At 39.0% G+C, this 16,678-nt stretch overlaps 1 protein-coding gene across 1 annotated transcript in view; it reads left to right on the top strand.

The window, feature by feature from the left end:
• The first annotated feature begins 9,725 nt into the window (after positions 1–9,725).
• Tnfsf11 (TNF superfamily member 11) overlaps positions 9,726–16,678 on the top strand; it is a 33,159-nt gene continuing 26,206 nt past the window's right edge. Inside the window, exon 1 of the mRNA XM_046454177.2 lies at positions 9,726–10,216. Within this exon, the coding sequence (XP_046310133.1) occupies positions 9,986–10,216 (231 nt within the window). The 5' untranslated portion in view covers positions 9,726–9,985. The remainder of the gene's footprint in view (positions 10,217–16,678) is intronic.

Raw genomic sequence — 16,678 nt, 5'->3', positions numbered from 1 at the left:
CTAGCTACCCAAATCAAAAGTCTGAGTGTTAACTCTCCCACCTGCTACCTTTCTTGCCCACCCATCAAATTCTACCTATTTAAAAAAATTATAAACGCTAATATTATCAACTCTCTGCTAGGCACTATTCAAAGCACTTTATCTAAATCAACTATTAGTTCTTACTATAACCCTATGATGTGGATAATGCTGTCCCCATCTCTGTTATATCAGTGAGGGCTCAGAGAGTAAACTGTCCCTGATTGGATAGATAAGGATAGTGGAACTGCATTTCAAGCCTAAACAGACTGGGTTTAGTTGTTAGGTTTAACATTGCATTTGACTGTCTTTCCTCAGGCTGTGGGCCACTTAATAGGGTCCTTCCCTCTGTGTCTCAATTAATATCATCCCTTAGTAGAGGCCTACTCCTATGTCTAGCAGGACTACCTGCCTTCAGGCAATCACCTCTCAAATCCAACCTCAACTCAGCCCCCAGAATGATATATTTAAATTATCTATCCAATACAACTTTCATACTTAAAACTCAACAGAAGTTTCTTATTTCAACTTGTCTTTAGTTTTGGTGTTGCTGGAAATATTATGCTTGTTTATTTTGGTCACAGAAACTTTTCTTCATATGAAAGCTTAATAAGTAGCACAACATATAAAAGATGGAATTTGGCTGGCTCAGATTGAATCAGGGGTATAAATAGCAACCTTATTCTTGTGATAGTCCCATGGTTGAAGAAGGAATGGACTCTGATGAATTCTTTAGTGGAGAGCTGAAAGCAGTGTAAGTGGTATATGAGAAAGTTAGGCCACTAGTCCTGGCATCAGCTAGACAAGTGGGAAGTCATACTGGAGGCCTAAGGGGATGATTGACACAACAGATTGCTAAAGAAAGTGGTGCTGCCCCAGCAGAGGCCCATTGCTTGGTGTTTCTTAACTCAAATGTCTTCCTTTCCCCTTTACCTGTTTCCTTTCTGAAAAATAGAAATTTACTTCTTGCTTCAGATAACCTAGATTTTAATGACTCCAAGAACTTTTTTGACTGTGTATTTACCATATGTACTAAAACTAGCCTGTACTATGCACAGATTTTTATTAAACTATGTCTCCATCTAATAGATCAATGGTTTTCCAAGTGTGGTCCTTACACCCTTAGGATCCTTGAGACCCATTCAGAGATCCCAAGATCAAAGCTATCTTTATAATATCAAGATCATGATTAGTTTTATTTTTAAAACTATGTAGAGATTGTACTGATGATAAAACACTGCAGTCATATCACAAATCAAACATAGCCGACATGAAAACTATCTTTATAGTCACTGTGTTCATAACTGGTACATACTTCATGCTTCAAATTAAAAGGCCAGTTTCACCTAAGGATGTCCTTGGTGGAGCAGGGAAAATTATTTTTGTTATACTTTGACATTCAAATACACATTTAAACAATATTCTATGGGGCGCAATAGGAAGTATGCATTAAAGCACTTTTGCCACATGATTGTGATGGTGTCATGAAGAAGCCCTTGTGATTGAGTTGCAAACTGAAAAAAAAAAGACAGATAAACTATGCTTTTTAGGTTTGGGTACTCGGAAGACACTATCAGGAAAATGAACATAATGAGGCTTTCAACTTAAGAAAGACAACTGACAGTATTGGTTGCTGGTAATACAATTCTAGCTTTCAAGGAAAAATAAGAACTTTTGGAAATTTTTGCCTCTTGTGAACTTGGCTTCCCTATACTGAAAATTTTCTGATGAATTCAGTGATGGTATAAGTGGACTCAGGTATTTGATTGTGTTTAATGTAACATATCAGCATTTAGAAGATCTGTGGAACTCAATGAATCAATATTTTCTGAGTGACCAATGCCTAAAGTTCAAAATCATCCGTGGATAAAAGATTAAATCAAAGAGGCAAGAGAAAACAAAGGATACTGTTATCACAGAGTAGGAAAATATCACTAATGATTTTAGATTTTATGGTGCAACTAATAGTTATTAAATGATACTGTTGAGTTTTGATGTAGTAGAAAAGACAATAATTATTCCTTTCTTTTCTAACTATATATATATTATGTGAGGCTATATTTTCATCATATACTTCAAGAAAACAATGAATCACAATAGATTGAGTATAGGAGTAGATGGCTAAGCAGTGTCCCCCTATTAAAGGGGTTTGCAAAACAGACAATGTGATCTTTTCACTAATGCATTTTTGTTTTTCAAAATATAACTATTTTTCATAAAATATATTACACATTATGTCAAATAAAAATAATTCTGTTTGAATTCCTAAAATGGAAAATATGGATAGATACAACCATATTTTAAAAGCTTTTAGGGGTTGCCACTTTTTGAACATTTTAATATAAGACTAAAAAGTTTGAGAACTGCTGCAATACGTAATTACATAAAATCTGAAAGTCACTCAAGTTCATGTTTTCCTAAGTTTTATAGCCTGGCATTAAAATTCTACAAAACTGGCATAAAATATATGTATTCATTTCTCCTTATTATCTAGGCAAGGGCATATTATACCTGTAAGTTTGCTATATGCTTTCCTCCTTAAGTTAGGCTATTATTATATTTGGACAGTGATATTATATATTGGCACTCAAACTTTGTCTTTTTCCCAGTCCAGCCATCTTATTGGAATGCTAGGAAATTTTGTAAAATTTTAACTTGTTCATTCATTTTACCAAAACTCACAAAGCACTGGTTAATGCAGTAGTAGTACAAAGATAATGACTGCCTGTGTTAGGTATCTATTACTGTGACAAAATTCCTGAGGTAAATCAATCTAAAGGAGGAAAAGTTTATTTTGGCCCATGGTTTCAGTCCATGGTTGGTTGGTTCCATTGCTTTGGTGCCTGTGGTGAGGCAGAACATCATAGTAGACCCACATAGTGGAGTAAATCTGCTCGTGGGAGCTAGGAAGTGAAAAAAGAAAAAGAGAAGAGAATGGTGTCCAGATATTCCTTTCACAGGCTTATCCTTCCCCATGACCTACCTTCCTCTCACCAGGTTCCACCTCCTAAAGTTCTACCACATCCCCAGTAGCGCCACACACTGGGCACAAAGTGTTAAACACATGAGCTCTGTCAGAAAACATGTAAGCTCTGTCTCAAAGAGACAGAGTAGGTGTCTAGTAGGTGAGACAGATAAATAAATTAAAGAAGATAAAATAAAGCTTCAGAGATATGATAAACATATGTACATAGTGTAGTAAAGAATCATAGAAAAGTGATACTCAACCTAGGAAAAAGGGTATCAAGAAAAGCTTCTTAAAAGATAAAAGGCCTAACCGAATGTAATACTTTATTCTAATACTTTAGAATGGATTTCAAATGCTTTTCTCCAATTTTTCAGTCTTCACCATTCTCCATGTCCCTTGCCTCTCCTTTTCTGTATGCCTCCTGACCACTGATAATTATACTGATACTTAGACCATTTGTGTTGTACTGTCCATTCATGTCCAACAGGTGTCTGTCATTTAGGTTCTTCTTTTTTATCCAAATCATGTTCCTTAAACCCTTGATGTGTGAAGAAAAAGTATTAAAAGATTTTTAGAATTCTGAACACTAAATCCTTTTTTAAAAAAAAATTACAATATACATTTGGACATTAATGCCACTGATAAGGTTTCTGTGGGAATGAGGACCTTTGGGAATTGGAATAGAGGCCATTGGTGTTATATTCTGGCAGAGAACCTGGATAGATTTTACGCATGTCTTGAGACTCGGTGTGAGGCTGAATTTAAAAGTGTTAGGGAACAGACAGATGAGGATAGTGAGAACACAAGGTTAGGAGAATAATTCTATAAAATGGGGCCACTGTGCTGACTCTCACATGCTTTCTTTTCCAAGAAGTGATTTACCTACAGCCCTGCCTCTGAGAACAGGATATGTCATATTCCTCAGCAAACTACCTGCAGGAGAAATGTAGGCCCAAAATAATGCTGACAAGAGAGAAACCCAAGTTACTCTGAAGGAGACTTTTGTGACCAGATCCTGAAACTCTGGAAGATAAGGATAGTTCCTCCTAACCATAAAATCTATAAGAATGTACAGTTAAGAATCCAACTAGAACTAGTTAGCCTGGGCCAATGTGATCTAGAGTTGCTGTGAGTGTGGGAACTTGAAAGTCTGATGTTACCTTGCTGTCAGTAAAAAGCCATGAGGTGGACCTGGGTGGGTCTCTAGAAACTTCTCTGGGAGCCCCCCCCCCCCCAATAAGACTGGAGTACAGGAGAGGCACATTGTCTCTCCTCTCTGACAGACACACTCTCTCTGTCTTGAAAGTATCTCTTTCTCCTTTCCTGTTACTCTGAACAACATGTCTGAAATCTTCCTGACTTGATCCCAAGAATTGGGGCTTGAAGAAGGGGTCTTCATGCTGCCTCAGTTTCTCAGAAGGCCCCAGCTTGGTAAGAGATGGACTAATTAATATGGCAAAGAAAATTTCCAGGCAGTATGGCATTCAGTCAGTGACATGGCTGGCAGCTTTTAGCCAGGTTTTCTTTGATAAACAGGAATAGAAATAGAGCAAAAGGATTTTAAAAAGCTGCAGTTTGGCCAGAAAAGTACATGTAAATCTGGGGCTAAGGAAATTGTGCTCTTCGAAGAGATTATAGTCCCTAAAGAGATGTTAAGCACTTTGCATAGAGTCAACGAGAAAGATGGTGTGAGGGCATCTCAGGAATTTGGAAGATCATTGCAAGGTCCAAGATATAGAAGGGACAATTTTTTGAGAAGAGATCATGGGGCACCTTGCTTGCATATGGGGGCCTAAAAAGTTGTTTCACTATGCTCAGTCATGCAGGCACTCAGAGACCTCAGCAGCTATGATCACAGGGAGCCCAGATATTGCACAACTCAGATATGGCAGCAAGCCTTAGTGTCATCTGTGTGGTGCTGGTTCTGCAGGACTTCAGGATGCTTGAGTTAAGGGGATGGAGGCTTCCACTGAGATTTCAAAGGAGGGTCTGGGAAGCCATGCAAAGTGCAGCAGGGTTGAAATCCTTGCCGGTTGCTCCTGAGAGGGTGATAAATGAAGCCATGAAGGTGAAGCCAAAGCTGGAATGGAGATCCCAAGAATTAAGAGATGCCAGTAATATGAATGGTCTACTGAGAAAATTTGTTGGTTGCAGAGAGAAACAGGTGAAAAGAGAGGACCTATGAGCTACAAATAGCAAGGCCAAAGAGTTGGGCCTGCCCAAGCCCTTTGGAGAGCACATTGCACAGTCATGTGTCATAGATATTGTACACAGAATTACAGGACCTATTTGCCTGTCTGGGTTTTGGTCTTGCTTTGGCATCACCTCTTCTTCCTATGCCTCTAATCCTTGAAATAGGAATGTTTACATTGTACCACTTTATATTGAATATATGTCATTTGCTTTTGATTTTTACGGGGGTTCACAGCTGAGTGTTTGCCTTGAGTCTCAGTAAAGACTTTGGACTTAGACTTTTGGGTAATGCTGAAGTTGTTAAAAATACAGAACTCTTAGGGATGGACTAAATGCATTTTGCTTTGTGAGATGGAGAAGAACTTTTGGGGGCCAGGGAAGGAATGTTATGGTTTGGATATGAGATATGTCAGCTCTTGTTATACAGAAATATTCAGAAATGAAATGATTAGGGTATGAGAGCTGTAACCTAATTAGTCCATCCTACTTTTAATGAACTGACGGGGTGACAACTGGAGGCAGGTGAGGTATAGTTGGAGGAGGTGGGTCACTAGGGTGTGGCCTGGAAGGGTGCATTTGCCCAGTGAACTGTTTCCCCTGCTCTATCTCTGCTTCCTGACCCCGCCATGAGCTGAGCAGCTTTCCTCCACTGGGCCCTTCCCCCATGATGTGCTGCCTCAACTTGGGCTCGGAGCAAGGGGGTTGTTCATTTTTCAGACTGAGACCTCTGAAACTCTGAGCCCCAAATAAACTTTTCCTTCTCCAGGTTGTTTTTTTATGGGATATTTTGTTCACAGAAACTAAAAATCTAACTAAAACAATGTACAACGTTGTAACAGAGTCAGTTCAGAAATGAATAGGAAGATCTACTAAGCCAAATAGTGAAGAAATTTGAAAAGATGTAAAACAGTGCCACTTTTTTCATTTTAAGTCTGGGTTTCTAAAAACAAAGTGACATTATATTAACATGTCAATATGTTAAAAATTTCTGTTTGGATTTCTAAAATATCAAATATTTGTAATCATAACTCACATAAATGAAAGCTCCTTGGGGTCTGCAGTAATTTTTAAAAATGTAAAGAGGTGCTGAGACCAAAAAGTTTGAAAATTGCTGACCTAGCAGAATTACTGATTGTGAACAACTGCTACTTTCACTTGTCTAGCAGAGTAGCATCAATTCCTTTCCTTTCTCACATCTGCACATTAATTTTCCTTTGAAAACTATTTGTCCCCTCTTCTTAGCCCATGAGATCTGCATTAGGTTAACTTAATCTTCTGACTCATTTGTTTGATTCAGTACTATATCCAACCATTCCTGAATGCAGACCAAACCCTACATTTTCAACTATATGAACTAACAAATTGTCACTTAAGTCTATAAGAATCCTGTCTTAGTATTCCAAGGTACAAGGAGATATAGCTTGAGTAATGTTAATCTAATCATCGTGTTGTTTATAGTTCAGTACTGACATATACTTTGAATCTTCAATTATGTTCTGGGTCCTGGCATCTCTTAATACCTATCATTTCACTAGGCTTCAGCTTAATCACTCTATTAGCTTGAAAATAAATTAATCAGTTGATATATTTATATGTGAACAAATATTAACGAATCTATGCTAAATAAGACAGGCATATACAATGAGTAAGACATATTTTAAAAGTAATTATAACAATACAGCCATCCCTTGCCTAAGATAGGCCCCTGGTCACTTTCTCCCTGGGAGGCTGTTACTCTAGGATCAGTTGTAATTATCATCTTTATCTATGATAAATAGATATCATCTTTATCTATGATAAATAAAGATACTTGGTCAAACATACCTAACATGAATCAGAAATTTGAAGGATCTTCTAGTAACCTGAAAATCAAGACTGAAAGGAATGAAAAAACATGTACAAAAAATGTATAAAACATTGCTACATTAAAACTATGAGCCTTCTCTGACTCTCCAGAATATGTTTAGACCCCACTGTCATTAGTTGTCATTGTACTTGCACTTTGCCTTTGAAGCAATCACCAGGGTCTTGCTAATTATCTGGTAATCATTTGTTCAGTATTTTTTCTCATCAGAGGTCAAGCCTCATATTCTATCTTGATGACCGAGTTCCCAGGTTTCAACTCAATGCTTGAACATAGTGGATTCTCACTAACATAACTATGGAGTGAATAAATGAATGCACAAGTGTCATGTAGGAGAAGTAAAGGGTGCTGGGGACCAAAAAACAAAGGGCACCACCCTGGGCTAGGAGAGCAGAGGAGGACTCCTGGAGAAGTCTCTCACTTGAATGAGAGAGGATGAGTGAGCAGGAGAGTCATTAGATGGGGGGATGGAGAGTAGACACCAACTGGGGGTAGCATTTGAAGCTGAGTCTTGATCCAGTTTAGGAAGTGCTATTTATGAATTTTTAATCTCAAGACTTTAGACTTTCTACAGGCAATACTTAGAAGCTATTATGAATATGGAAATGATACATATTTTTGCTTTTTAAAAGGAAGTCCTTATCAGTGTGTACAGAACTGTTCAGGGCAAGCAAGAGTAAAGGTAGCAGGATCAGTGAGGAGATGTGACTAATTCAGGGAGAAATGGTGTGACTTGAACATGGAGATAGGCAAAGGCTTTGAGGGTTCCTTCACTCATTTTTAATCCAACAAATATTTACTGTGTGCCTATAATATGAAGCAATATTCTAGGAAATGATGAATATTATAGAGGTGAATAATAAAAAGTCCTTGAACATTTGGGGTTGACACAATCATTGGGGAGTGGAATGTTGGCAAATGAATAAATAAAGCTGAGAAAGACATTACCTTGGAAGAAGCAGTCAGTAGATTGACAGTATAGTTTCTAACCCAGCCTCTAGAAGACAGAGTACAATGGGATGACCTCTTTTGAATAATAATAGAAAATAATTGCCAAGGAATAGGAATGACATATGAAGAACTCTTAGGGATGTAACATGTCCCCAAAATAAAGATACTTGGTCAAACATACCTGACATGAATCAGAAATTTGAAGGATTTTCTAGTAACCTGAAAATCAAGATTGACAGGAATGAAAAAAACATGTACAAAAAATGTATAAAACATTGTTACATTAAAACTTGTTAAAAATGGAAGAGTATCATTATGGATTTAGTTGTTATAACAGATTGAAAAAATATTTTATCTTAATAAAGACTTATAAGAAGAATAAAATACAGAATTGTTTTCCAAATAAGGAAGAAAAATAAGAGAAAGGAGGAGGAGAGGAGGAAATAAACCTACTTCCCAAAGCTAATAAATGAAAAGTAGAAAGAAGCCAAGATTGCATGGAATAGAAGATTGATGTTAATTATTTCTCTGCTGGAGTTAAAATATTTTTTCCACTTTCCCTATCAAACACACATACACATTAATGTTCGAGGCATTTAGATAAACATACACATAATCATTTCATTTGTATGGACACTTTTTTAAAAAATACAACTCAGTCACTATTTTATTTAAAAAAATTTTAATTGTTAATGGACTTTTATTTTATTTATATGCGGTGCTGAGAGTCTAACCCAGTGCCTTACACATGCCAGGCAAACGTCCTAACACTGAGCTACAACCCCAGGCCTCAGTCACTCTTCTTTAACAAACACTGAGCTCTAAATATTCAATTTAGAAGAATTGTTTTAATAATTCAATGATGTGTTATTTGTGATAAATGTTGCAAATAAAAAGTTCTCATTAGAGAACTAGGCAGAAAAAAAGATGCAAAACAAGTATCATTTAAAAAGTGGAAATATTCTAAGTTTTATGTGTTTAAATTGTCCAGCACCTCCCTCCTTCCCTTTGACGATGTATCAGAACAATTGTGAGCTATGCTATATTTTCATTTTTTTCACCAAGCGGATCAACTTTTCTTTAACAACGAAACTAACATTTAACCCTATTACCAGATTTCTGTAACACTTCTCCCTGTTGCTTGGCCCTCCTGGATTGCCTGCTTCTGGCTGTGCACGGCACCCCTATATTCTATTCTTTGGTTTTCTTTCTGTGTTGGTGTTTATAGGCTCGCTGCTACCGCATTCACACAACCTGCCTCTCTCAAAGTTACTTTGAAGATACAGAAACAGTGTTTTGGGAAGGGAATTCTGGAATCTTCTAAGTCTTCCCCAAACTGGGAATCTATGTAGCTATATTTGGAACCATGTTAGACGCTAAATAGTTAAGATCCTTGAGGATGTTCCTTGCTGAATTTTTGGGAAGGATCCAAAAAGGGTCTTGGGAGATAATCAAATTAACCTTTTAAATCCTATACAGGAAACCAAGGCCCAGAGAACTGCTCTGAGAAATATCCATGATGTGCCCCTCCTCCTTTACCCAAAGGACTCCTCTACATCTTCCCCAGATCATATTTTGGATCTCCAGAAGGGCAGCTGAGGATGGACAAGGGAACCTGGAACCACTCATAGCCTCTTCTGTGGGCCCAGATGGGGAGGAGGCCTTCTAGTAAGAGAGTGAGGAAGAGAGGGAGGGCAAGAGGAAGGAAGGGGAGCCAGAGGTGGGAGTGGAAGAGGCAGCCTCGCCAGGGCTGATTGGCTCCGGAGGCCAGCCCTCTCCATGCGGTTTATAAGAGTTGGGGCTGCCCAGGGCGCCCTGCCGGTTCTCCGCGATCCAGGAGCCACCACCGGGCTCCCAGAGTGCGCTCCACGTTGAGGTCCCGCTTGGCCCCGAGCCTGCTTCGAGGCTGCCTTTGGAGTTGGCGGTGGGCAGAAGAGAAAGGGAGGGAGCGGTAGAGGGAGGACAGCGCCCGAGAAAGCGGGCCGAGCGCCATGCGCCGTGCCAGCCGAGACTACACCAAGTACCTGCGCGGCTCCGAGGAGATGGGCAGCGGCGGCTCCGGCGCCCCGCACGAGGGCCCACTGCACGCCCCGTCGCCGCCCGCACCCGCTGCGTCGCACTCGCCTCCTGCGGCCTCACGCTCCATGTTCGTGGCTCTCTTGGGGCTGGGATTGGGCCAGGTGGTCTGCAGCGTCGCTCTGTTCCTTTACTTTAGAGCTCAGGTGAGTGACGCCTTCCCCAGGTGCGCGTGGTCGGCGCCGTCACCTTTTCCGTCTAGCAGTGGAGGGAAACTGAGTCCGACCACCGGCTCGGCTCCCCTGATCTTGCCACTTCAGGAGGGGAAAGTGACTCCAAGAGAGGGAGGGTCGGGCTAAAGACCGCGGGCGCACCTGCCCCATTCACCTTATCCACACCCGTGTCCTGCAGCGTGCAGAGGCTGCACGTGTCGGGCCAGATGTTGGATTTGAATCCCCCCCGGAAATAGCATGGGCCGCTCACCTCTCCTGGAAGTCATTGCACACTTTCTCTCCCTTCCATTTCTCACTTGGAGTTAAGGATTAACTTAAGTCCACTTAAGGGGGGAAAATGAGCGCCTTCAGATGGGCATTGACCTTTTCGCTTCCCGCCCACCACCCAGTTCCTGGGATTGGTTGCTTTGCAGGTATCCTCCTGGCCCCAGTGCTGGAGGGCCGCGAGGTGCCCTCAGCCTTTGAAGTCCTGGGGGCGAAGCCCAGGGCATGAGCTGTGAGAATGACAGCGCTGCTGGAGTCGCCTAGACAGGAGCTGTGCTGCTGCCTCGCTGTCCTGTGGGGCTCAGCTCTAAGGGGTGAAGGAAGAGGGACAGCCCCACGAGCCTGACAGTGAGGTGGGCGGAGGAAGGAAGCAAGGTATGTGTGCTGGCACAGCCTCGCTTCAATCTAGCCAGTAACCAACCTTCGAAAAGATGAAGAGGCTGTGCAGGAGGGCTTAAAACTGCAGGGAGATAGTAGAAAGGAAGGGGTAAATTTGTAATATTATGCTTTCTGGTGGTTTATGCTCTTGTGTTTTCTTGGAAATTGCAGTGCCGTTGGTTGGATTCATTCAAATATTCTTGTCTAGTGCTGTGAACTCTTTCTCAGAGGAAGTGGAGGGCTGACTGTGCATTTTTTTTTTTTTTATGGGAAAAGAAAGTTGGGTTTGGACTTCATTGGTTTTCAGACTCAAAGGTGATTACTAAACCAAATTGAACGCATCAAAACACTGCATTGCTTGGATTGCATGGGTTTTTGACATGTGCCAGCATCTTGAACTCCCACTTTCATTCACAGGTTTTCTGATAAGCATTCATTATTCATTAGTATGCATTTTATAGCACTAGTGTAATTATGTACGAAAACAAAAATAGAAATGCTATGAGCAATCCTTCAGAAAATTTGTAATTTCATGTTAACAAACATAATTTTTCCCTGGTGAGATTTTTTTCTAAAACACAATTTTTGGAGTGGTTTGCTTGTGACATGGATTACACAAATTCATATGAAAATGACAACTTTTTAAACTTCATTGGAATGCTTTGCAGTCAAGTATGAATGGTTTGGGAACTGGGGTTGTGGCTCAGTGGTAGAGTGCTTGACTAGCACATTGAAGCATTGGGTTCTATTCTCAGCACCACATAAAAATAAATAAATAAAATAAAGGTAAAAACAAATGAATGGTTTATCCATTTTTCCCATCCTGCATTTTGTTAACAACCTTCATTTAATGCTTGTGTATTGAGAGTCTAAATTGTGCTATGAATGTGACTTCAGAATCAATTATTTCAATACACAATGTCTATTTACTATATGCATGGTGCCATATACCAGAGGATATCTCCAATAATGATGCTACCCTTCTCTTATCTTTTTTACCACCTTAGGGACATGGCATTTCCCCAGCTGAAATAGTGAAGCAAGTGTTCAACATAGAGCAGTGGGCAATGGAGGAATTCTAGGGACCATGATGGAAATTGGCTTGGCTCTGTAGAAAAGAGTGACCAGCTGACTTTTTGTTCCAGTTGTTCAGCTTTCACAAAGGAATTCCAGTAATGGAGTGGGCTGAGAGATCTGTCCTGATGGTCACCTATCATCATCTGGATAGCACAGGAATAACAGCAAAACATTCAAAACCTTTCCCCAAAGCACAATTGTGAGTTAGTAAGCTTAGCTCTAAGTTTTTCTTTAGGAGACTTTAATGTCATCAGATTTCTGAGTACAATTTCCCTAACTGCCGCGAAGATTGGGGTTCTCTAAGACTTATGAAAACATTTTAGTTATTATTCTGCACCCAATTCTGCACTACATTTTTAAAAGGTCATCTCCTTTAGTAAAGAACTGGTATTAGAAGTAAAGTGTTCATATGAATATACCACCAGCTCTGATAGCATTTTATTGAGTTTAGTATCTACATTTGATTCCTAAAGAAATCCTAATCATTTAGGAAAAGGTTCTGAAATAGTTACAAATGAAATGCTTGGTGTCTGGAATTTATTTCAAAATAATTGATGGTGGGGGAAGGTAGCAAAGTGATTGCTTGTAAATGAAATAAGATTGGCCATGTGTTGTAATTGTAGTAGCTGGGTTATGGGTAAATAGGGGTTGAATCTACAGTTTTTTTCACCTTTATTTATTTTGAAGGTCTTCTTTCATAGTTCTGGCTAAGAAACAAAATGTTGTCACTGACAACGTTTTTGCTTTTATCGGGTCCTTTGAATCAGAACTTGGTGCCAAATGACAGAAGTTTTTTGAAAGCTGTGGACCAAGTACTTGGGATTTCTGAATTCATCTGAAGAAAATGACATCATCTAGTATCAGAGAATATGTTTATAACTTCAGTTAAAAATGATAAAGGAATCCAATTTTATTGTTTTAGTATAAAGGTAGGGGAAAGAAGTTATGCAAACTCTTAGGAAACAAACAAGTTTTTTTTTTTTTTAAGCTTTAGATGCATTTAGAAGGATGCTCAGAGAAGTATAAAAATTAGCAACTTCGAAAATTTTTTTCCCATTCTCAGTTCATGTTTCAATAGTTAACAATGAATTAGTCCCTCTGACTGCTTTATATTGCTTATGCCTAGTTTATCTTGTTTTAAATATATGTACTAGATCCAATGTAGATTGGCTTTTCCCCTACCAACCCTGCCAAAGAGAAAATAGCATGTGGTTTGTGCTATATATTTAACACATAGTATTCATACTTTGGTTTACAAAGAAAAAAATCTTCTAAAATGTTGCTTGTAATATTTGTGCATTTTTTAAAACATGCATATAACGAATTCAAAGTTTAGAGTTTAGCTGTAAGATAAGTTTTTCAGAAAACTCAAGCTCCTTGGCCCTTTTAACTCCTCCCCTCAACTTCTCAAAATGCGCATACCAACCTCTTTGGCTGCTTTTTACCCAGGACAAACCTCCCCGCTGAAAATCTGATGTGGAGATGTGCTAGCTGCCTGTTTGGGAAAAAAAAAAAAAAGATAACGAAGTAGCACAAATGTCAAGCATCCTGCCTCATTGAACCCAACAAATGATTAAGTTTCAAAGAAGTTTATATTTTAAAAAGTTTGTTTCACAGGTACCACTTCATCTGATAAGTGCATTTTAAAACACCTTTTTAAAATCAGATATTCAAGATTTAGTGTTTTCAGACACGCCTAGGTACAGTGACTTCATTTGTAACTCAGTTTGCTCAGATCTTTTGTGGAATTGTTGTGTTCTTCAGTTGAGTGTAATTTCCATGAAGGTAGAGACTGCCTGTTTTGCTCACTTTTTTTTTTTTTTTTTTTTTTTTTGCGGTACCTAGTATAGTACCTGGCATATTTAATTTACTCAAGATGCTATCAGTGATTTGCACCACATTTGTTCATTTCTAATTTATAATGTGCATATAATCTAGTTACTAGCTAAAATAATACAAGTTTTCAGTCATTCCAATCCTCTATCTAGATTGTTGTGTGCCAAGTGTTAGGTGTTAGGTAGGAGATACCTTCATTTAGTCGTTCAATGAGTGCTTGCTGTGTCTCTGTCATTAATCCTGCTCCCTGCTTTGCATTTCCTTCACATAGAAGTTGACCTGTGTATGTGCTTGGCCTCATATGCCCCAAACCTCTGTTCACCTCTTTCCCCCTGTACATTGGAAGGAGAAAGACATTTAGTTGTAGGTTAAAAATGATTTCTAACAAGTGATCCTTAAATAAACAAAATAAATGAGTATATCAAAATTAATTATGACATGCAATTAAGATTTCTTTGGGGAAAAACAATTGAGATTTTAAACATACTTGAGTTGCAAACAGTGGATCTGAACTACATTTTCCAAGTACTTGGGGAAAAGATTCAACAACTGGACTCTATTTTTAGAGATCTTGATGAAATTGGCCCAGGGTTGGGAGTAAGATCTGGGCTCGGGCATTTTTTTAAGAGATAAAGGAGAAGATCTTTGCATTCTATTTATTTGTATCAAATCATCAAACCATTATTCATGAGTCAGTATTTTCATACTAATTAGTGATACTGATTTTAAAACTAGTGTCCAGAGAAATTTGATGTCATTTTAAGAGCAGAAATCTATATGTTTGTGTACTTGACATTTTAAGACATCATTTCTCTAATTTTAATATAGGTAGTGTGCCCGAGTGGAGTCTAAGATTCTGAATTTCTGACAAGCTTCTGGTGATCCCATGTTTCTGGGGCTGCTTGGACTCCACTGAGAGAGTACTGAGAATGCAGAGGACCACTGCTCCTGTTACACAGCTTAGTTTGTCATTAAGACTCAAGCTTAACCAATCGTAGGGTTCCCAGGCATTGCTCTATGAATGACACATTGTTCCTTCAGCTCCACACTTTTCTGGTGCTAAGCCAATTGAGGTCTTCGCATGATTCTGCTTTCTTTTCTGAGGTCTGAACTTGGTGACCCTTCATATTGGTTGCCCAAGCTTTCTTGATTTTGTAGGATACTTTTAGGCATAAGTGAGCAGTTTTAGTCAGCTTGTGTATGTGTGTGTGTGTGTGTGTGTGTGGCTGTGACCAAAAGACCTGACAATAACAACTTTAGAGGAAGAAAAGTTTATTTGGGGCTCACAGATTCAGAGGTCTCAGTCCATAGATGGCCAACTCTGTTGCTCTGTTCTGGAGGGGAGGCATAACATCATGGCAGGAGGGCATGTCAGAGGGAAAAAGCTCAGCACATGACAATCAGGAAGCAGAGAGAGATTCTGCTCAACTAGAACACAATCTACACCCCAAAATCATGCCCTCAGGGACCAATCTCCTTCAGCCACCTAGTTAATCTATTCACATGAATTAATGCACTGATTAGGTTAAAGCTCTCATAACCCAATTATTTCACCTCTGAAAGGTCTTGTATTATCTCACACAAGAGCTTTTGGGGAACACCTCATATCTAAACCATAACATGAGCCTTAAAAAGAAAAAAATGATGTGATTGGGAGCTGTTCTTCTATAAACACTCACACATTCTGATTCACATTAATTATTCTAAAGAAAATAGGAGAAATAAACATAGTTTGCAAATAGTTTTGCTTTATGGTGGTACTTCTTGATTATAGATCATCCTTGTATTTGCAAGACTGGAATAATAAAATTTGCCTTCGTGAGTGCATACTTTTAAAAGGCTGTCATTTCATTTTGGGGAATTTCAGATATAGATGGAATACTTTACAGTTTATTTCTGATGGTTGGTTAATAAACCTGTACATATTTTCATATATTTTTTAAAAACTAATTAAATCAGAGAAAGAGTGACCCCCCCCCCCTTTTTTTTTTGGTACTGGAGATTGAACCCAGGGGCACTCAACCACTGGGCCACATCCCCAGCCATATTTTTTGTGTTTTCTTTAGAGACAGGGTCTCATTGAGTTGCTTAGCACCTTGCCATTGCTGAGACTGGCTTTGAACTTGGGATCCTTCCACCTCAGCCTCCCAAGTCACTGGGATTACAAGCATGCGCCACAGCACCTGACTGAAAGAGTGACTTAGTATTAATTCTGACTGAGCTTTGGTTAATGTAAACTTATGCAGTTCTTCCTTTTTTTTTTCAATTTTTTGGGGTCTAGTTTGTATCTACTAATAAGCAAATGCACATAAAGTACCTTGAATTTTTTAAAAGAAAGGACAAGTGAAACTATTATTATTAAAATATCTATGGCTGATTATCAGTTTTCTTTATTTAGCAGTTGAAACCACTGCAAAAGTTTGCCTGAGCCCTTGCCAGAAAACACTGGAAGCTTGCCTGTCAGGAGCTGACAGGCAATGTATAGCAGTGCTTAAAGTAGTGCTGGTGCTAGATACCTGTTTTAACCAAATGATCAACTAATAAACCCAGAGAATAATGTAGGTGGTACAATCCCTTACATTACACAAATTTTAGCATTCCCTAGTATACACCTTGTTCCAAGGTGATGCTTATACAGCTCTCCCCACGCTAATGTGACACCAAATATATCCCACATATATTTCCAAACACCCTCTGATAGATGTACTACTCCAATTTGAGAAATACCGAAGAGAGTTTCAACTAAAAGAAGAATTATACTTACAGCTTCAGGTTTGGTTTAGAGTTATGAAATAGATTTCTCTCTCCCTTTGGATGATTAAAATATTCATTGATTAAGGCAAAAGACCAGGCAGGTATGGGGATTAGAGATGGTGTTAA

This window comes from Marmota monax, unplaced genomic scaffold, assembly GCF_021218885.2.
Source record: "Marmota monax isolate L192 unplaced genomic scaffold, Marmota_monax_Labrador192_F-V1.1 WCK01_AAM20220418_F8-fsc00011, whole genome shotgun sequence".
Lineage (NCBI taxonomy): Eukaryota > Metazoa > Chordata > Mammalia > Rodentia > Sciuridae > Marmota > Marmota monax.
This window is presented reverse-complemented; position numbering and strand designations above follow the sequence as displayed.